This window comes from Chelonia mydas, chromosome 10 (genome assembly GCF_015237465.2).
Source record: "Chelonia mydas isolate rCheMyd1 chromosome 10, rCheMyd1.pri.v2, whole genome shotgun sequence".
Lineage (NCBI taxonomy): Eukaryota > Metazoa > Chordata > Testudines > Cheloniidae > Chelonia > Chelonia mydas.
Window position 1 is genome coordinate 28,807 of NC_051250.2, and position 22,278 is coordinate 51,084.

Below are 22,278 nucleotides of genomic sequence, written 5' to 3' on the forward strand. Positions count from 1 at the left end.
AGTAACAGCTAACACATCACACTGTGTGCTTACAGAGACAAAGGAGTAGCCTGCTGTTGTATCCCTTTACTGAAAACTGGGGAGACAATCACTCAAGCAGAAGAGCATAACTTGTCCAAACTTTGAAGAAAGTCACTCTACCAGTACTGCTTGTTGCTCTCACGACAGGAATCATAATCCATAAAACCAGATTACCGTATACAAAGAATGTAAAATCTGGAATTCAAACACAAAATTGTTGCCAGAGCTAACTTAAAGGTGATATTAGTTATTTTGGTAATCAAGCTGTGGCAGATCACAAGATGTCGTAAGTCCACACAGTAATTCCATTATATCATGTGCTGCTTTTCTGTCCTTCCACTCTCACCTCAGTTTTATTCCCCTCTCTTCCCTAAAATACACCCTCCCATGCAGTTCCCTCCCCTTGCTAAATCTTAGAAATAGGCCCCTTCAAATAAGTATTAACAAGATAGATAATAGAAAATATTGTCAATATCGCTTAAAAATTAATGGAATTAACTGCGCTCTACCATTCTGATTTATTGCATTTCATCATCCACACTTTCCTTGCACATTGATTATTTAAATTATATTTATTCTTCTTACTGTGTGCAAAGCACCTAGCACCCTTCTGTCTCTCTGCAAATTATAATAATGTTAGTGGTTCTGAAGCCTTTTCTTTCTGTGTATGTGACATTCATTACTTTGGGAGAGTGTTCTGGAACCTTCATACTCCTCATTTTTATATAATCGTGATCTTACATATAACGCATGTCTTGTAAGGTATCGGGGAAAGGGAATGATCTGCTGAAAGTCATTTCTCTACCCATGTGTATATCATTAATGCCTATGAAGTTATGAGAATTCGGTTGTATGGTGGTCACTAAAACATGCTGTAAGTTGGGGAATCAGCTAGACATTAGCTCCCCAGAGGCAACAGCAAAGAAAGTAGCCAACACCTGGATGGTGTATCAATCAACCCATCAACAACCACTGTCCGGCAAGGGAGCTATGATGCAATGACTCAACTGCATGAGGCCACACCAGGCAAATTGCTCAGCCTTGCCTAGAGACTCAGCAAGGCCCACCCAGACATGCCTGGACTTGTTTCTTCCAAGCACATGGACTGAGGGTATAAAACAGGGTGGACACATACTGGGCCTTTTCTCCTTCCCACACCTACACTGCAAGCAACTAAGACACTGAGAAGAAGCCAAGACTCTAACAGAGGAGATTGGCCCAGGTTTAAGGAACAAACCTGTATATTAAGGACTGCAATATCCAGTGGGGTGAGCAACTGCTTAATCTAGATGTTGCCCAGTCTAACAGGGTTGAGAGTTTAGACTGCATGCTTATATTTTATTTCTTTTGGTAACTAACTCTGACGTTTTGCCTATCACTTAATATCACTTAAAATCTATCTTTTATAGTCAATACATTTGTTTAACTGTTTATCTTTTGTATGAAGTGTGTGGCAAATCTCAGGTTTTGCAAAGGCTGGTGTATAACCATTTTCCATTGCTGAAGTGGTGAACCAATTAATAAATCTGCATTGCCCATCTTGAGCAGTGCAAGACGGTATATTCCTAAGGTACAGTGCTGGGAGCTGGGGGGATTTGGCTCTGGTGCCTTTCTCTGGGTGATTCATGAGTGGCTCTGGGAGCATTCATTCAATCTAGCTGGGTGTGTGGGGCTCCACATGCTGTTGTGCTGAGTGATCACAGGGCCTAGAGGGGCTTGCTGCTGGTCACTAGCAAGGCATTCAGAGAGACAGCCCAGGCTGGAGAGAGTTAAGGGGGCACAGCGGTCCCACAGTCCCAGGCTGCACCCCAGGAGGATCCCGTCACAGTATGGTCAGGAGAGAGCCTCTCCATGTTCCCATCTCCCTGGTAACTCAGTATTGGCACCACCAAAAGTTTGAGAAAGGCTCGGGGTAAATGTCTACAGACCATATGTGCTATAAGGAAACAGCCAGCATGGACTAGGTTATCAATGCACTAATAAATTATTTTAATGTTGCTTTAGTTTTCCACTGCTCCATGGGGATGTTATGAAAATATACCCTTATTTTCTTAGCAGTGTGTCACTTCGAAATGCATGTCAAATTAAATATTTCATAAAACTACAATGGCTCAGTTTTAACTTCCTATTTTTCCATTCTTTTTCTCCTTCCTTTTCTGCTTTCACCTAGAAAGGGTGGCATTTTTAAACTGTTTCTTCCTTGATGTTTTTCTCCCCTTCATCCTTCCTCCCAAGTTCTCTACCCCAATACTGCTCTTCCTCTGTGTTGTCTCTTCCTCTCCTTTCTCAGAACAGGCCAATTGGATGAAGTATTCTCTCTCAGTTCTAAGCAGGAAAGCAAATAATTTAGAGGAAAATGTAGGTAGCCGGGAGTGAGCACTGTAAAACAAAGCCAGTCAGACCTTCAAATTAACTGGTCATTCCTTCTTTCAAATATGATTATTTTACTCATTTAATTCTTTGCATTGTTTCCTTTTAGTCACTCATTACGGAAAAACAGAATCAACTTTTTTTAAATCAAGATGTTCAGATCCTGCTTACTTTAAACACTGTCTCTGATGAATCTCAATGTAACTCATAATCCTTGCACATATACTACAAACAGGAAGTTTAAAATATAAGGGAGCCAAGATCTTGATTTTCCTGAGAAAGATACTGAACTTGGGACTGACTTGGAAAACGAGTTTTCATTAAAGCAGTCTTGTTCACATTTTTTCCACTAAATAGAATTGTAGAATAATAGTCAAAGTTTCTGAATCTGAAATTGGATCCACGCAGGCAGAGTCAATTGCCAGATCAAGGCCAAAGTTTACAGTATGGTTATCCACAACATTATGAGTTGCTATGTGAGTCTCAGCTGTAAGATAAATCTTCTGAAGAGTCTAATAGGAAAGAAAAATACTTTAAATAAATACATGAAAATGGATAACTTTTGTAAACTGAGTTCTTACTTGTTAATCCAAGGTCACTGTTTTCTTGATCTTCTAATTCTTTATCTAAGGATGCGACATTTATATCACTAAAATGTAGATCTAAAGCAGAACCTGTTAAATAAAATACGTGTTAATGAAAATGTATCTGCATTATTGATAAAACTGTTACGTTTCCTGAAACTTCACAATATTATCTGGACCGTTATTATTTCTATTACAGTCATGCCTAGAGGACCCTAAAACTTAGATCAGGACCCCACTGTAGGTACTGTACAGACACATAATAAAGGAAAGTCCCTGGCTCTTGTAAGACAATGATTTTGCCTCTCGTCTACTAGAAATTTTTTAGTGTGTTAATCAAGTAGTGCATAAAGGTGGGGAGGTCGGGGAGAGAGAGAGACACTCTGTTATGGATTAGAAATTAAGAAAGAGAAAAAAGAATAGTTAATCCTGCTGGGAAAGGGTTAAACACGTTCACTTGTCACCCCACCTGAATATATGAGAGGGGGCACTGGTGCTCTGGGGCTGAACCGTCCAGATGGAGGAATAGTCCTATGACCAACCAAGTCTGGTGACAATGTTTGAACTGAAATTTGTGTTATTTTATTTCTATGTAAATGAAGCCAAATGGAAGAGGATGAGTTCAGACTCTGCAGTCTTGTGGACTGTATTTCTACAGGAGGTTGGGAAAAGCATTTGTTCACATCACCACCAAACCTTCTACTGTAAGATGAAAGAGAATGCATTTTGGTGTACAATGAAGTTGGATGCCAAACCTTGGAGTTTGTCCAGTGTCATTTCTCCAGAGATGTATCCACTTTATGGGCAATTTATGGGCATAAGGCAGCAAGACAGTCATCTCCATGTATTAACAGCTGGATTCTACTTCTACAAGTAGTTCCTTCACTCAAATTATTGCAGGTGACTCAGTAAAAAAAAAGCCTGCCCTTTCAGTGTATTGTTTGTTACATCCACTGCTTTTTCTATACCTGGGTAATTAATTATGGTTTGTCATGGTCCAAATTTCTTGGTCAAGGTATAACCAAGGTCCAGACTCCAGAGAAAATAATACAAAAACAATAATAATGATAATAAATTAATGGAAGCCCATGACCTGTCTCTAATTTTTATTAAAAATACCCGGGGGGAGGCTAACAGTCTCCGTCCTGCTGCCGAGGGCTGACTGCTGGCCAATGCTCCGGCCACCAGCTGCTGCTTCAACGGCCAGGGCTGAAGCCGAAGAAGTCACGTAGGTCTGTTAAAGTCATGGAATCCATGACCTCCATGACAAAATTGTATCCTTAATAATAAATAATAAGTAGTAGTAGTAAATAAAAAAATTTCACAGTCCGTTCAAAAGCATCTGGCAGTCTGGATTTGGCCTGAGGTTTGCCTATTGACTACCCCTGTTCTATAGTATCTCTGTGAATAGAGTTGGAAAAGATGGATATAAAATAAGGGGAAATCAGGTTGCTGTCTCTCTTCCCACCCATCTTTTCCCTGAATTCTCTCCCCCAGCTACTATTTCATTTATCTCAGATAAATTCATGCTTTGGATGTCTCTGACTTGAGGGAAGTAGATGGTCTGGGGCCTTACATGCACGGCACAATTAGCAAAACTTTTGTTTCCTTGGTTCCTGATAGGTAGCACCATCATGGTGCTTCGTCTCTTTGACTAGAAAGGGAGGAGAAGGAACTGTGGCAAACAGAATTATTGTAACTAATAGTTCTTTCCAGATTCTAAAAGATCTCACCATTAAAATAATTTTCCTGGTCATCAATGTACGTTTTCATAGATACTAAGGTCAGAAGGGACCATTATGATCATCTAGTCTGACCTCCTGCACAATGCAGGCCACAGAATCTCACCCACCCATCCTCAGTGACTTGTTTTCCTTTGATTATGCTGTCTTCCTTTGAGAATGCACCACAATTAATTTATCCCCCAATACAGTCAAAGCTAAAAATAAATTTATTCACAATCCTGAAAAAAGATTACATTAAAACAGTGTACCACAAAGCTTCACAATTCTACCTAATGGGACCTCACTGAGCAGGCAGAATGAGCATAATACAAAAAATTCATTTTTGAAAATCTCACAAACTAAAAGTCCAGCCCTGTCCTTCCTTAACTTCCTTGACTAAAAACTCTAGGTTCAAATCAGCATCTAACCTCTCATGCTTCCTTCTTTCTCCCTCCTTTCACATCTCACTTAACCCTGGACTCCATGCAGATAGGGTCTACTCCTCTTCGGATCGTTAAGAGTCTCTTTTTGAACTCCCAAGTGCTATCTGGCGTTAGCTTAGATACTATTAACGCCCTTCCTCTTAAACATCAAGAAGGCCGGCTCCTGGGTCGTCTTTATCAGTTTTAAACTATTTCTGATCATGTTTTCCTCCTTATTCTATTGTCCCCCAAGACACACAAAAACATAACTTTAATAGCGGCAAAGAGTCCTGTGGCATCTTATAGACTAACAGACATAATGGAGCATAAACTTTCGTGGGTGAATACCCACTTTGTCGGATGCATGTAGTGGAAATTTCCAGAGGCAGGCATAAATATGCAAGCAAGAATCAGGCTAGGGATGACGAGGTTAGTTCAATCAGGGAGGATGGGGCCCTCTTCTAGCAGTTGAGGTGTGAACACCAAGGGAGGAGAAACTGCTTTTGTAGTCGGCTAGCCATTCACAGTCTTTGTTTAATCCTGAGCTGATGGTGTAAAATTTGCAAATGAACTGAAGCTCAGCAGTTTCTCTTTGAAGTCTGGTCCTGAAGTTTTTTGGCTGCAGGATGGCTACCTTTAAATCTGCTATTGTGTGTCCAGGGAGGTTGAAGTGTTCTCCTACAGGTTTTTGTATACTGCCATTCCTAATATCTGATTTGTGTCCATTTATCCTTTTACGTAGGGACTGTCCCGTTTGGCCGATGTACATAGCAGAGGGGCACTGCTGGCACATGATGCCGTGTGTTACATTGGTGGTCGTGCAGGTGAATGAACCGATGATGGTGTGGCTGATCTGGTTAGGTCCTGTAATGGTGTCGCTGGTGTAGATACATGGGCAGAGTTGGCACCGAGGTTTGTTGTATGGATTGGTTCCTGAGTTAGAGTTACTATGGTGCGGTGTGTAGTTGCTGGTGAGAATATGCCTCAGGTTAGCGGGTTGTCTGTGGGCTTAGGGTTAGGGTGTAAATAAGTGATGGTTACGTTAACACCACCCTATACCGCAAACCCACCGACCGCTATGCCTACCTTCATGCCTCCAGCTTACATCCTGGATACAACACGATCCATTGTCTATAACCAAGCGCTGAGGTACAACCGCATTTGCTCCAACCCCTGAGACAGAGACCAACACCTACAAGATCTTCACCAAGCAGTCTCAAAACTACAATACCCACATGAAGAAATAAGGAAACAGATCAACAGAGCCAGACGTGTACCCAGAAGCCTCCTGCTGCAAGACAAGCCCAAGAAAGAAACCAACAGAACTCCACTGGCCATCACATACAGTCCTCAGCTAAAACCTGTCCAATGCATCATCAGTGATATACAACCCATCCTGGACAACGATCCCTCACTTTCACAGGCCTTGGGAGCCAGGCCAGTCCTCACCCCCAGACAACCCACCAACCTGAAGCATATTCTCACCAACAACTACACACCGCACCATAGTAACTCTAACTCAGGAACCAATCCATACAACAAACCTCGATGCCAGCTCTGCCCATGTATCTACACCAGTGACACCATTACAGGACCTAACCAGATCAGGCACACCATCATCGGTTCATTCACCTGCACGTCCACCAATGTAACATACGGCATCATGTGCCAGCAGTGCCCCTCTGCTATGTACATCGGCCAAACGGGACAGTCCCTACGTAAAAGGATAAATGGACACAAATCAGATATTAGGAATGGCAATATACAAAAACCTGTAGGAGAACACTTCAACCTCCCTGGACACACAATAGCAGATTTAAAGGTAGCCATCCTGCAGCCAAAAAACTTCAGGACCAGACTTCAAAGAGAAACTGCTGAGCTTCAGTTCATTTGCAAATTTTACACCATCAGCTCAGGATTAAACAGACTGTGAATGGCTAGCCAACTACAAAAGCAGTTTCTCCTCCCTTGGTGTTCACACCTCAACTGCTAGAAGAGGGCCTCATCCTTCCTGATTGAACTAACCTCGTTATCCCTAGCCTGATTCTTGCTTGCATATTTATGCCTGCCTCTGGAAATTTCCACTACATGCATCCGACAAAGTGGGTATTCACCCACGAAAGCTTATGCTCCAATACGTCTGTTAGTCTATAAGGTGCCACAGGACTCTCTGCTGCTTTTACAGACCCAGCCTAACACGGCTACGCCTCTGATACATAACTTTAATAGTTCAATTAACTGGACCCCAGTTAGCAATTTCAATGCACCATTTCCCCAAAAAGAAATGAATTATACCATCACTCAACAAAAAACAGAATTATCACATCCAAAAAATTACTTATTTCTGTCAAATAGGAATTCCTTTGTGTTCTTTTCTATTCAAGCATTAAGAAAAATTTTCTGAAAGTGAGCAATATTAGGTTGTGGAACGCCCTAGAGAGCTGGTGGAAAGGCCACTTTTAAAAATAAGCAAGACTAAACACTAGAAAATGATTGTGCGGAATAATCTTGCACTGACCTCCTAGAAATAATCCAACTGGTCTTTTCCATTTCTAACTTTTATGTTCTCATAATTCTCTGGAATCTTTTTGCTGAAATTTAAAGACTTCCTGTAGCATATTGAATCTATGCTATTATTGAGCCCCAGATCCCGGATGTTTTCTTTACATAACGCATTTTATATATAAAACAGTCTTATCTTCTTGCCTTAAAAAACAAAACAAAAAAATCCGTCTGAGAAAGTAGATAAATCTAATAAATAAAGAAAATTCTGCCGCATTGTTACACTTGCAGAATTTCACAAAAGTATCTACCAAGACTTCTAAAACTTCAGGCACATTCTTAAATATTAATAAGAATTAATTATTGACAGCTGAGGCAAAATGCATCACTTGTTGCCTAATGTAAATCAGTTTGAAATGTCCACCTGTTGCTAACATCTCAATGGAACATGAGCACCTGAAAAGAATGAAGCAACAAAGAAATAAGATGTCATTCTTCAGAAAATAGTTATACAACATGTTAAAAGGGAGATTTTCAAAAGGCACAAATGACAGTTAGGGACCTAATTCCCATTTTTGCCTTTGAAAATCTCTTTCACGTAAACACAGAACAATACTGTTCTTAAAAAGCCAAGATACATGTAGCAGAAGTTGCTTAATTGGGGTGGCCTATTGTAACAGAATACACCCCTACAGTTATACCCTACACACTACTGTAATAATCTTTGTATAAAATATGTCTTGTAAGGTATCATTTGAAAAAACTAACTGTTAATAATATCATGGTAAAATCTATGTAACAACATTATATGTAAAGTTAAGAACATAAGCTTAAATCATGACTGAAGTGTATTTACCAGACAAATCTGGGGAGTGGGTAAACCTGTTTCTCAAAGACAAAGGACAAGTTGACACCTAGCCAGGTGTCATCAAAGCTGATGGGCCCTCACTTATCAAGTGGCCATTTTTTGTCAAGGAAAGGGTGCAGAAAGAAGAAGTTACTCACCTTGTGCAGTAACAATGTTTTTTCAAGATGTGTGTCCTTATGGGTGCTCCACTGTAGGTGTGCCTGTGTGCCTGCGTTGTTGATCGGAGAACTTTGGTAGCATTGTCTGTTAAGCCTTCACATACACTTTCCCTCCTCATGCTGCATCACGAGGCTAGTCAGCTTGCACAGGCTAACCCCCCTCAGTTCCTTCTCTACCACAGAGCCACTGACAAGAACTCCGAAGTAGAGGGGGAGGAGGATGGTTTGTGGAGCACCCATAGGGACACACATCTCAAAGAACTGTCATTACTGTACAAGATGAATAATTTCTTCTTTGAATAGTGGAGCACCGTAGCAGTAACCCTTCTGGAGGGCTGGGACTTCAGAATCAGGTCAGTAACAGATGACAGGACAGTGGAGCTGAAGATGGCATCAGAGGCAAAGTCTCCAGTAATCACATAGTGTTCCACGAAAGTGTGGCTTGACATCCATGTCGCTGTTCTACAAATCTCTGAGATAGGGATATTCTTGAAGAAGGCGATGGATGAGGAGATTGACCTCATGGAGTGTTTACAAATAGAGTCTGGAGGGATCATGTTGTGAACTTGGTAACACTGTCTGATGCAATTCAAGACCCCACTTGGAGAGTCTTTTGGCTGATATTGCTGAGCCCTTGGATCTGTCCGCAATGGAGAGGAAGAATCTAAGGGACTTCCTGAAGCCTTTGTCCTGTCCAGACAGAAGGCCAGGGCTCTCCTAACATCTAAAATATGCAGTATAGCATATATCCTGTTGTCCTGGTGAGGTTTGGGTAAAAGATTGGAAGGTGAATCAAAAGATTCATATGAAACGGAGAGGTTACCTGTGATGTTGCACCCCATAATGCTTTATAGAAATATGCTTATGAATGTAAATATGACATAACTGGAATATGTTTTATGCTAGATATGTCATGTTACATATCTGTGCAAAAGTTATGTTCTTCTGCATGCATTCATCCTATTTGTATGAATGTATCATTCTTGTATCTGAAACTAGAAATATGAAATATAACTCTGCGGTCCTATTGTAATTATGCAAAGTGTGGGCCATTAATGGTGGCTTGGAATCTTGATGGCTCCTATTAACCAGGACAACTGGTTGTAAATGGCTCTGTTTACTTGTAAGTCTTCCTGTATACCCGCGTGCTGACAAGTGGGTAATGAAGTCTTACAGTGACATGTGATCATGTCACCTGAACTGGAATCCATCTTTAACTTGGTGCTTTTCCATTTAGGAGGAGGGGTGGGAACCCAGAGAGGGACAAAGGATTTCCCGCCTTGTGCAAAAGCTATATAAGGGGGTGGAACAGAACAAAGGAGGCTGCAGCCATAAGAAATCCCCTAGCTACCACTTGAGCTGGAACAAGGACTGTACCAGGGGAAAGGATTTGGCCCAGACTAGGAAAGAGTCCAGTCTGAAAAAGAAGCTTATTGAAACATCTCTGAGGCCGATATTTTATCTGTATTCAGTTTTCTACTGTATTAGGCTTAGACTTGTGTGTTTTATTTTACTTTGCTTGGTAATTTACTTTGTTCTGTCTGTTATTACTTGGAACCACTTAAATCCTACTTTTATATTTAATAAAATCACTTTTTACTTGTTAATTAACTCAGAGCAAGTATTAATACCTGGGGGAGCAAACAGCAGTGCATCTCTCTATCAGTGTTTTAGAGGGCGAACAATTTATAAGTTTACCCTGTATAAGCTTTATACAGGGTAAAACATTTATTTGGAGCTGGGTATCTGACTGCTGGAGACAGAAACACTTCTTAAGCTGTTTTCAGTTAAGCCTGCAGCTTGTAAGGGGATGTGGTTCAGACTTGGATCTGTGTTTGCAGCAGGCAAGCATGTCTGGTTCAAACAAGGCAAGGTACTGAAGTCCCAAGCTCGCACGGAAAACAGGCTCAGAGGTAGTCTAGGCACATCAGGTGGCAGTCCCAAAGGGGTTTCTGTGATCCAACTTGTCACATTACCTTTGGGATGAATTTAGGATGCAGCCTGAATGTAACCTTGTCTGGAAAAAATATATGGAGGGATGTGCCATCAGGGTTGCTAACTTTCTTATTCTCCTGGCCAAGATAATTGTTATCAGGAAGGCTGTTTTCACCTAACACATGGCCATGGGTTTGAAGGGAGGCCTAATCAGTCCTTTCAGAACCAGGTTTAGGTCCCACATGGAGGTAGGAAGTCAAGGTTGTGGGAAGAGGTTTACTATTTCTCTGAGGAACCTTTTAGTAGTTGGGTCTGACAGCACAGGGAACCCCTCTACAGGTTGGTGGAAAGCTTTTATAGCCACAAGGTGGATCCTGAGAGAACTTAAAGATAGTCCTGACCTATTTAGGGTCAATGCATAGTCTAGGGTACATAGAACAGTTACAAATGTTGGGGAGATTTGTTGGGACTTGCACCAAATCTGGAACCTGGACCATTTTTGCAGGGAAATATGTCATATCAAGGACTCTCTACTGTGTAACAGAACTTCTCATACTTCCCTTGAACAGGAGCTTTCTAGGCGTTGGAACCAAGCAGGAGCCATGCCTTGAGGTGGAGGACTACCAAGTTGGGATGTAGGATACATCCTCTGTTCTGCGAGAGGAGGTGCAGAATGGTTGTGAGAGGGATCTGAAGGCATGTCACGAGCTGTGACAGGTAAGGGTACTAGGCCTGTAGAGAAGGTCCCTATCCCAGGGGAGGAGGAGGGCATCATCCATGGAATGCTGTCCCATCCCCGCTCTGGAGCAGTAGCGTGAACATTTCTTGTTCAAGTGAGTGTGAACAGGTCTGTGGACAGCGTCCCGCAACGTCTGAATAGGTCATGAAGTATTGTTGGGTCTATTTCCCACTTGTGGTCATGTGGAAATTTGCAACTGACTGTCCGCTATTGAATTTTGTGCGCTTGGGGGGTAAGCTGCGGACAGTAGGACATCATGGGAGATGAACCAGTTCCATAGCTTCATCACTTCCACAGAGAGGAAGGGAGACCTGGCTCCCCCATTGCTTGATGTAGTACAGACAGGCTATGTTGTCCATTAGGATCGTCATATGGGATCCTTTGATCAGTGGGAGGAAATGGGCAAAGGCGTTCCTGACTGCTCTTAGCTCGAGGAGACTGATGTGAAGAGATATCTCCATGGACGACCACCTGCCTTGTGTCATGAGGCCGTTTAGATGCACGCCCCATCCTATTTATGATGTGTCAGTGGTGAGAAGTAACGACAGTGGGGCTTGCAAGAAGAGGATCCCTTTCCAAACATTGGCTGGGTCCTTCAACCAGTCTATGGAGTTTTTGATCCTGGTGGGTGGTGACAGGAGCTTGTCTAGTCTGTGTCTGTTTGGTCCGTAAACTGAGCTGAACCACATTTGAAAACATCTCATGTGAATCCTGGCATGTGGTATCACTGCTGTGCTTGCTGCCATATGCCTCGAGATTTGGAGACTGAGTCAGACTGATATTTGAGGGCTGCTCTGAATGGTATCTAGGAGCATGACCAAGGAGAGGAACCTGTGTTGAGGCAAGAGAGAGGTCTAGCCTGTAATGAGTCAAAGTCAGCACCTATTAATTCCAGCCATTGTACTGGAGTGAGGGTTGATTTCTGGGTGTTGATCCATAGGCCAAGTTCCATAAACAAGTGCATTGCAGCTTTGGTGACTTGGTAAGCCTCTTGGAGGAATTGGCCTCTGAGGAGGCAGTCATCCAGGTATGGATAAATCATGATCCCTTGGGAGCACAGGTGACTGGCCACTACTGTGAGGACCTTGGAAAATACTCTCAGGGCTGATGATAGGCTGAAGGGAATCACCCTCTGTTGGTGGTGTTCTTTGCCCAGAGTGAATCTGAGAAATCGTCTGAGAGTTGGCAGGATTGGAAATATGAAAACTGTTTTTCAACCTTTGACTTTCAGGACACTTATCTCCCTGTTCCAATGCTGGAATGATAGTTGACAAGGTGACCATCTTGAACTTTTGAGCACTGACACACTTAGTGAGAGTTCTCAGGTCTGGTATGGGTATCCAACCTCCCTTCCTTTTGAGTATTAGGAAATAACGAGAGTAGAACCATTTGCCTCATAGATTTTGAGGTACCGGTTCTATGGCTCCTAACTGGAGGAGACCATCCACCTCTTCTCGCAGAAAACTCTCATGAGAAGGGTCCCTGAAGAGGGATGGGGAAGGGAGGTTCAATGAATGGAGTACCCAGTTTGAACGATCTCCAAGACCCATCAGTCTGATGTTATGCGTTCCCAGGCACCATGGAATGCTGCCAATCGGTGAGACCAAATGGGTGTAAAGTGATGTCTGCTGAATTAGTTGGGGGGAGCAGTCTAACGGTGCCTTGACCCACCCATCAAAATTGGTGTTTGGACGTAGAGGGCTGGGATGACGAAGATTGTGGGCCAGATGATTTACGCTTGGGGAATTTGCCTTTCTTTCTCTGTGGCTCATAGTGGCATTGAGCCGTGTACTGAGATGTGCACAGTCTATGCTGGGATTGGGGACTGAACCCTCTTTTTTGTCCTGGCTTGTAGATGCCCAACGCCTGAAGAGCTGCCCTGGACTTTAATGCCTTAACACTTGTACTCACTTGAAACTCATCCTGATGGGCAGGATCCCCTGGGAGAACAACATGAGGGGGAAAGGAGTCCAGGAGAGCTGGCTGTATTTTAAAGAATCCTTGTTGAGGTTGCAAGAACAAACCATCCTGATGTGTAGAAAGAATAGCAAATGTGGCAGGCGACCAGCTTGACTGAACAGTGAAATCCTTGCTGATCTTAAACACAAAAAAGAAGCTTACAAGAAGTGGAAAATTGGACAAATGACCAGGGAAGAGTATAAAAATATTGCTCAGGCATGCAGGAGTGAAATCAGGAAGGCCAAATCACACTTGGAGTTGCAGCTAGCAAGGGATGTTAGCAAGAATGGTTTCTACAGGTATGTTAGCAACAAGAAGGTGGTCATGGAAAGTGTGGGCCCCTTACTGAATGGGGAAGGCAACCTAGTGACAGAGGATGTGGAAAAAGCTAATGTACTCAATGTTTTTTTTGCCTCTGTCTTCACCAACAAGGTCAGCTCCCAGACTACTGCACTGGGCAGCACAGCATGGGGAGGAGGTGACCAGCCCTCTGTGGAGAAAGAAGTGGTTTGGGACTATTTAGAAAAGCTGGACGAGCACAAGTCCATGGGGCTGGATGCGCTGCATCCGATGGTTCTAAAGGAGTTGGCGGATGTGATTGCAGAGCCATTGGCCATTATTTTTGAAAACTCATGGTGATCGGGGGAGGTCCCAGATGACTGGAAAAAGGCTAATGTAGTGCCCATCTTTAAAAAAGGGAAAAGGAAGATCCAGGGAACTATAGGCCAGTCACCTCACCTCAGTCCCTGGAAAAATCATGGAGCAGGTCCTCAAGGAATCAATTTTGAAGCACTTAGAAGAGAGGAAAGTGATCAGGAACAGTCAGCATGGATTCACCAAGGGCGAGTCATGCCTGACGAACCTAACTGCCTTCTATGATGAGATAACTGGCTCTGTGGATGAGGGGAAAGCAGTGGACGTGTTGTTGCTTGACTTTAGCAAAGCTTTTGACACGGTCTCCCACAGTGTTCTTGCTAGCAAGTTAAAGAAGTATGGGCTGGATGAATGGACTATAAGGTCGATAGAAAGCTGGCTAGATCATCGGTCTCAACAGGTAGTGATCAAGGGCTCCATGTCTAGTTGGCAGCCAGTATCAAGCAGAGTCCCCCAAGGGTCGGTTCTGGGGCCAGTTTTGTTCAATATCTTCATTAATGATCTGGAGGATGGCGTGGATTGCACCCTCAGCAAGGTTGCAGATGACACTAAATTAAGGAGTGGTAGATACGCTGGGAGGTAGGGATAGGATACAGAGGGACCTAGACAAATTAGAGGATTGGGCCAAAAGAAACCTGATGAGGTCAACAAGGACAAGTGCAGAGTCCTGCACTTAGGATGGAAGAATCCCATGCACTGCTACAGACTCGGGACCAAGTGGCTAGGCAGCAGTTCTGCAGAAAAGGACCTAGGGGTTACAGTGGATGAGAAGGTGGAGATGAGTCAACAGTGTGCCCTTGTTGCCAAGAAAGCCAATGGCATTTTGGGCCGTATAAGTAGGAGCATTGCCAGCCGATCGAGGGACATGATCATTCCCCTCTATTTGTAGTGTGTCCAGTTTTGGGCCCCACACTACAAGAAGGATGTGGAAAAATTGGAAAGAGTCCAGTGGAGGGCAACAAAAATTATTAGGGGGCTGGAGCATATGATTTATGAGGAGAGGCTGAGGGAACTGGGATTATTTAGTCTGCAGAAGAGAAGAATGAGGGGGGATTTGATAGCTGCTTTCAACTACCTGAAAGGGGGTTCCAAAGAGGATGGATCTAGACTGTTCTCAGTGATAGCAGATGACAGAACCAGGCGTAATGGTCTCAAATTGCAGTGGGGGAGTTTTAGGTTGGATATTAGGAAAAAACTTTTTCACTAGGAGGGTGGTGACGCACTGGAATGGGTTACCTAGGGAGGTGGTGGAATCTCCTTCCTTAGAGGTTTTTAAGGTCAGGCTTGACAGGTCAGGCTTTAAGGTCAGGCTTTTAAGGCACCCAAGGTCGCAGGGCAGGGGTGACAGTCCCTTAGTGGTCTGGACTCCACCAAGAAAGGTAGTACCTATTGTCATGTTTCAGTTACTTTTCTATTTTCTAAAGATAGTGCCTGTAAAGCTTAGAAGTTCCACAACAGATTCTGCAGAGATCAGAAATTCTGCATTGAACAAAAAATCCCAGTTATATTCAGTGGGAAGGGATGTATCTTATTTCTCAATTAACCAACATTATTACTGTTCCTACTCAGCAGCAATTCTTCCCAGTGAACAACACTGGAGATTAGTTCCCCCAGAAGCATTCCTATTAAGTGGATTTTCCTGACTGGGGCTAAGTTAAAAAAAGTGTGTCCTATATTTTCATTTTTCCCAGTATATAAAAAAGTATAATACATGCACCTGTGCATTATTAAAAAACATAAAGCAGAATACCATGATGTGCTGCAGTGTCATCCAAAGCTCCAGTACTCATCTTTCATGTAAATTACTTAGGGTGGATTTTACAGATATTAAAGTTCATAAACAGCAAATACTGAATATGCCCAGCAACTATTCCTCAAAGTTTAATCACTTGGCTAGTTTAATAGTTCCCCCTCAAAATACCAAAAGGAATTAGAGGAAGACAATGACCCCTAATTAGCCATATTTGATTGATTTTTTTTGTTAAATTAGAATAGTAACCAAACCACCCTAGTCTTGCAAGCTTTCAGAGATGGAGGCGAGAAGGAGATGTTATATTTATATGATTTACAACTTTTAGTTTAAAACCAAAATCGCTCAAAGGCAGAGCTTTGTGGCAAACACCAGCATAAAGCACAGTCGTAGGGCCAAGTTACATATCACTTAAATAACTGGAAAAAGAAAAGGAGTACTTGTGGCACCTTAGAGACTAACAAATCTATTTGAGCATAAGCTTTTCATCGGATGCATTCTATGCTCAAATAAATTTGTTAGTCTCTAAGGTGCCACAAGTACTCCGTTTCTTTTTGCGAATACAAACTAACACGGCTGCTACTCTGAAACCTTAAATAACTGGGTTTTCTAATGGGTTCTCTTGACAGTGACAGAAATAAAGCATATTATTTTCACTGCACTCACACACATACACACAAGGCATAGCTATCACAACTCCAGCAATTATATTCACACATGCCAGTAACTCAAGAGGCTAAGTCCTTGCTTTAGAGAGAAAAGGCAATAAGTCACTGTAAACACAGCAATGTATGCATAAAAGAGATCCCAGTTAGCCCAATTCTACTGATTCTGTTAACAGAAACAGCAGTACATGTTTTTTATTTATGCAAAAACACACACACCATAAGAATATTTACAGTAAGAAAAGCAACATTCTGCTTACCTCAATACCTAATTCAACTGGAACATCAAAAATAATCAAATACAGTATATCATGAAAAGCCCAGATTTATTTGACATTGTGCTTTGCAACATCTGTCCAGCTTCTCATGTCAATAAAGTATTATTGAAAATGAAATATAGCATTTTAAAATATTATATTCAATTTTGATCTTTTTAATATTTTAATTTTTAAATTAAAGCAAATTTACTACACTGGTATGTATTTTACTGTCATATTAATAACATTACATCTAACTAACCAAAATATTTCAGCTAGAATATTTTTCTTAGTAAAATATGATTTACTTGAATATTTAAACACTGGTTATGAAAACTTTTAAATTATATTTCTATTACTTTTATTTTAAAATAATCAGAAATAAGACTGACCAGGATTTGCAATCTTAAAAAAATCTGTAATTTAAGAATAGCTTAAAATCACTTCTTTTCAGTTGTATCTCACAGCTCATTGCATAAGTTTTTTAGAAAAACAACTATGCACTTATTATAAAGTTGGTGAAAACATCCTCCATTTAATATTCTTCACTGATTTCTCTACTGAAAGAAATCAGATGCCTAACTTACCCTCTCTGGAAGTGCTGACTCACTTGTCTGCAGTCTCCTGGTCTCTGGCACACACCAATTTAAACAGAATTGTTCAGATGCACCAGCTAATCAGAGCAACTCCCTAATCACATGCTAAGCCACAGAATCTGCCAATGAATGCAATATGCAGTGTGCCTGTAGCTGTATTGGTCCCAGGATATTAGAGACTAGGTGGGTGAGATAATATCTTTTATTGAACCAACTTCTGTTGGTGAGAGAGACAAGCTTTCAACCTTACACAGAGTTGAAGAATCAGCTTGTCTCTCTCTTGTATTACCTCACCCACCTTAACAACAAGGAGTCCAATGGCACCTTAAAGACTAACAGATGTATTTGGGCATAAGCTTTCGTGGGTAAAAAACCCACTTCTTCAGATGCTTGTTGTTTTTGTGGAAACAGACAAACATGGCTACCCCCGATACTTCTCACCCACTTTGTCTCTCTAATGAATGCAATACACTGTTCCTATTCTATCACATTATACAACAGCCATATAGCCAGTTCTTCATGAATGTGTATTTACTCTGAAAAGAATGTAATGCATTTAGAAAACAAATGAATAATGTCTATAAAAGGTTATATACTTTTGTGGATGAGTGGAACATGAAGTTAAAAACGATAAAGAATGCTTTATTTTCAAAAATACCCAATTTACAACAAAACAAGTGTGAATACTCTGAGCTGTTAACTTATACACAGAGATACAGTTTTTCACTTATAAAAATAAGTTAAAAATTAGGAAACCATTTAAATTCAGATTTGTTTTGTTCTTTTTTTACATCAATCTTCATCCCCACTAACATCAGAAACAGTGATTGGCATGGGAACTTAATCATCTCCACTCTAGAATGCAAAATGAAACAGAACCCTATTAAGGTTACCTCAAACACCCACCCTTGACTGGACTGGCAAATTAATTACCCACCCTGCATCTGCCCCATTCCCATTGCCACTGAGAACTAGGTTGGAAAGGATCTGAATAATTCTCCATCACTCAACATGAAAACCACAGCAGGGAGCAAAAGTAAGAATCCAATGTTCAGATACAGCACTTCTGCCCTGTAACAAAGCAAGCTATTACTTGGAATAAAGAAACTGTCTGGGAGAAAAAATGTCAGTTGCAGTTAAAAGAGGAAGTTATTCACCTTGTGCAGTAATGATGGTTCTTCGCGATGTGTGTCCCTATGGATGCTCCGCTGTAAGTGTATCTGCACCCCTGCACCTCTAATAAGATATTTTAGGTAGCAGTGTCTGTTCAGCCCACACATGTTCTCCCTCCCTCGTGGTCTGCCTTGAGGCTATCTAACACTACATGGGCGAACCCCACTCAGTTCCTCCTCTGCTGCAGAGCCCCTTATGCAGAACTCTGAAACAGGGGAGGAGAGTGAGTTTTGGAGCATCCATAGGGACACACATCTCAAAGAACCATTGTTACTGCACAAGGTGAGTAACTTCCTCTTCTTCAAGAAGCGTACCTATGGGTGCTCCACTGTAAGTGACTTCACAGTAGTATCCCCCATTGAGGGCTCGGGCTTCAGAGTGGAGTCTGTTACTACAGAGAATACTGTGAAGGTGAAGATGGTATCAGAGGCCAAACCTCTAGTGATCACATAATGTTCTGCGAAAGTGTGGGCAGAGGCCCAAGTCGCTGCTCTGCAGATTTCCGAGATAGGGACATCTTTAAGGAATGCGAACGAGGTAAAAATTGACCTAGTGGAGTGAGTATGGATTCCAAACAGAGGCAACAGACTGCACTCTTGATAACAGTGATTAATGCAAAGACCCATTTGGATAGTCTTTGAGCTGATATTGCGGAGCCTTTGGATCTTTCTGTGAATGAAAGGCAGAGTTTAGGGGACTTCCTGAAGTCTTTAGTCCTGTCCAAGTAGAATGTGAGTGTTTTTTTAACATCTAGCATATGCAGAATCACCTCCCTGTTGTCACGAAGCTGGGAAAGAAAAGAAGTTGGGGCTTTTATAAATACTGGGTCCTCTCCCTTTCAGACACATGTAGGAAAAAACAGCACTAAAAATAGTGTGTTTGGGGTGCACTAAGAGTGACCATGGGAGGAAAAACCCATGGAGAATAAGATAGGGTCCAGAGGGCCTCACCAAACTGGTGAACACTGGACTTTAACTACTCCTTAACTGAATAAACTCATGGGGATTTATATTGCTTGCATTTTGGGATACTACTCTGTGTTTTAGTCTTTGTCCCTTATGCTATAGTTCACGACTCTGTGTCAGCAGCTCTTGTCAAGCCTGAAATACTCACTGCACCTAATACTGTTGTTATAATCTGTATATAAAAGATGGCATGTACGGGTATAGTTGGAAAATTAATAACTCACTGATCATTAATATTTTTGAATGCTGTACGCACAAGAGTGTGTACAAAGAATTATGAATACGTGTTAGCATTATGTTCTTAAAATGTGTTTGGCAAGCAAAGTATGAGCCCAGTTTGCCCTAGACAGAAGTATACTTGTCTCAGGCAGAGACAATAATGGTCCATTTACATAAAACGTAAACAAGCTATTAAGCTGGGGAGAAGTTAGTATGGCAGCTACACCCCCAACAGGAGAGAAAAACTTCATCTGGGCTATAATCACAGGGGGTTGAACTTCAAATGATAAGTAATTGAATCAACTGATTGCATATAATACTACTGTATTATAAAAGTGTATCAGGTAAGATCTTATGAAAGCTAAAGACATTGGAGACTAATATCACTGTGAAATGTATGTACTATATTAACACTATAGGAGGAAATATGGATATTTAATTATATTATGCTTTAAAATCTGTGACCAAACACAGGGAGAAATAGGTTTTCTCCCAGACATGAGTTAAGGGAGCTATCTACCTGTCTCCGATGAAATTAAACAAAGTGCAACCAAAAACAATGGAAGCCCCATTTACATATGAATCAGCGGGGGGCTCGGAAGCCCACAGGAAGAGAAGAACAGCATGAGGTCATCCGGACAAAACAGTAAGTTTGGGAAGATATAAGGGGAGAGGAGAAGCCATCTTGCACACAAGAGGCCCGAGCACTTGCAAGCTGATAACGACGGGTCCTTCTAACAAGGGGGCTGAAGTCTCTGGGAATGGAAGATTGGTAAGGATCTTGAACGAAGACTGTAACTTGTTAAATTAGGTCTGAGCGATTAGAAAGCATATTTTTACTTTTGTTTGTAACCCTTAACTTTATTCCTTTTACTTGGTATCACTTAACCAATATTCTTTTGTTAATAAATTTGTTTTATTTTTACAATAAACCAACTCAGCGCTGTGCTTGAATAGAAGGGTGCATTTACCCCAGGTAAGTTAATAAGCTGTGATGTGCTTTTGTTTCTTTAAAGGAGCAAACAAACATTATTATTTCTCTGAGTGTTCCAGGAGAGGGCTGGATGCTTCAGCGTAGTTTTGGGGAAATTTGGGACAGGGAGTGTGTTGGGGTCATCTCTGCAAGAAGTAACCAAAGAGTGGTGAGTTCCAGAATGGGGCTGCTGTGTTGTAGGCAGGCTGCTGGGGTCAGAGCACTGGACCAGGGCTGCATAGCATACAAATACTCAGAATACTGCATGTTTGTGTCTTGACTGGAAGCATCCTGAAAAGAAAACCACAGCAGCAGAGCATTTTGAGGCATTGAGGGTTGCAAGGCAGGCAGTGACACAACCCTGCACTGGTCTGGATTGCAGCCCAGAACATGACAAACATACTTTTAAGAAAAACCTCTCCAACTCTGCTCTCCTTCATTTCATCATGTCTGTGATTGGCAGGAGATTCCTGATGCTCCTTTGTGCTGTCATAGTTCTTGATTCTCCTAGTCAACCCACAATGGACTAGATCTGTCTTCACCTAACTCCCTCCCAGAACACTTTCAGTCAAAACAATGTTTCTATTTTGAATAGTTAGGCCTCCTTTTTTCATCTTCAAAATCAAAACCAATAGACTCTGGAAGCTAACCCACAGTAACAGATGGTCTATGGGAAAACTAGATCTATGGGTAAATGTGAACTCAGAGGTTCTAAAGGGCTCTCTACCCCCAATCCCTATGTACCTTTATTGCTGTTTCTACTCTTAGTGAAAAGTCTGGGCTGCAGCAATAACAGACAACCCTGTGGAAATCCTAGGGGCAAGTAGGTGGAAGCAGTTTGAAGTTGTAAACAGCTCTCTCAGCCCGGCTCCCCACTCGTTGCTGCTTGTGGAATGGTCAGAGCTATAAGCACACATTGTCCTATTTCCTTTATTTGGTTGAATTTAGGGCTGTCAAGCAATTAAAAAAATTAATCTCATGATTAATCGCACTGTTAAACAATAATAGAATACCATTTCTTTAAATATTTTTGGGTGTCTTCGACATTTTCAAATATAATGATTTCAATTAGAACACAGAGTACAAAGTGTACAATGCTCACTTTATATTATTATTTTTATTTCCAATATTTGCACTGCAAAAACCAAAAGAAATAGTATTTTTCAATTCACCTAACACAAGTACTGTAATGCAATCTCTTTATCATGAAAGTTGAACTTACAAATGTAGAATTATGTACAAAAAATAACTGCATTCAAAAATAAAACAATGTAAAACTTTAGAGCATACAAATCCACGCAGTCCTACTTCAGCCAATCGCTCAGACAAAACAAGTTTGGTTACAATTTGCAGGAGATAATGCTGCCCGCTTCTTGTTTACTATGTCACCTGAAAGTGAGAAGAGGCGTTCGCATGGAACTGTTGTAGCCGGCGTTGCAAGATACTTACGTGCCAGATGCACTAAAGATTCACATGTCCCTTCATGCTTTAATCACCATTCCAGAGGACATGCATCCATGCTGATGATGGGTTCTGCACGATAACGATCCAAAGTAGTGCGGACCGACGCATGTTCATTTTCATCATCTGAGTCAGACGCGACCAGCAGAAGGTTGATTTTCTTTTTTGGTGGTTCGGGTTCTGTAGTATTCGCATCTGAGTGTTGTTCTTCTAAGACTTCTGAAAGCACGTTCCACACCTCGTCCCTCTCAGATTTTGGACGGCACTTCAGATTCTTAAACCT

General features: G+C 41.7%; 1 protein-coding gene across 13 annotated transcripts in view; it reads right to left on the reverse strand.

The window, feature by feature from the left end:
• Positions 1–22,278, reverse strand: part of UNKL (unk like zinc finger) — a 151,389-nt gene that overhangs the window by 12,098 nt on the left and 117,013 nt on the right. For 12 of the 13 annotated variants that reach the window (XM_043524112.1, XM_037911559.2, XM_043524113.1 and 9 more), the window contains one exon: positions 2,973–3,065. In XM_043524112.1, the coding sequence (XP_043380047.1) occupies positions 2,973–3,065 (93 nt within the window). Of the gene's footprint in view, positions 1–2,972; positions 3,066–7,639; positions 8,405–22,278 lie in introns of those variants that run through there. The other variant, XM_037911562.2, reaches the window with a different exon arrangement.